Source organism: Ailuropoda melanoleuca, unplaced genomic scaffold (assembly GCF_002007445.2).
Source record: "Ailuropoda melanoleuca isolate Jingjing unplaced genomic scaffold, ASM200744v2 unplaced-scaffold41901, whole genome shotgun sequence".
Taxonomy (NCBI): domain Eukaryota; kingdom Metazoa; phylum Chordata; class Mammalia; order Carnivora; family Ursidae; genus Ailuropoda; species Ailuropoda melanoleuca.
In genome coordinates, this window is record NW_023213728.1 from 1 (window position 1) to 590 (window position 590).

The 590-nt window shown below is 50.5% G+C and overlaps 1 protein-coding gene across 1 annotated transcript; it reads right to left on the reverse strand.

Annotated features, from left to right (window-relative positions):
* Nucleotides 1-106: 106 nt before the first annotated feature.
* Nucleotides 107-517, reverse strand: LOC117799069 (ATP synthase F(0) complex subunit C3, mitochondrial-like). The gene has a single exon (XM_034651524.1). It carries the CDS (start codon nucleotides 515-517, stop codon nucleotides 107-109), a length of 411 nt encoding a protein of 136 aa, XP_034507415.1.
* Between the last annotated feature and the right edge of the window lie 73 nt (nucleotides 518-590).

Genomic DNA, 590 nt, shown 5'->3' on the forward strand with positions numbered 1-590 from the left:
ACCATTTTTAATTAAACAACTTTGGAAAGAATTTACAATCCTGTGACAATACATCTCTTGGAGTTACACCTGCATTATTTAAATCCAACATTTTGTACACCACACTTCACATGGCGAACAGGATCAAGAATGCAACCATCAAACAAAACAGACCCATGGCTTCAGACAGGGCAAATCCAAGGATAGCGTAAGAGAAAAGCTGTTGCTTCAGAGAAGGGTTCCTGGCATAGCCGATGATTAGACTTCCAAACACTGTTCCAATGCCAGCCCCAGAACCAGCCACTCCAACTGTGGCTGCGCCAGCACCAATAAATTTGGCAGCAGTGTCAATATCTCGGCTGACTGCACTAGTCTGGAAATTCCTGAGTGCTATGGTGCTGCAAGGTAGTGCAGTGTTCCCCTCGCCAGTCCTGACCTCTGGCCGAGACAACAACGATGCTGAAATCGGTCTGCTCAGAGCTCGGGAGCCAGCACGGACCAGGGCGGGGGTGCAGACGAGCTTGGCGCAGGTGTACATTGCGAGACTGTGTGATGGTCCAAGGGGATAGTGCTGTCAGGAACTGGGTCCACCCGCTCGGCTGCAGAGGTCG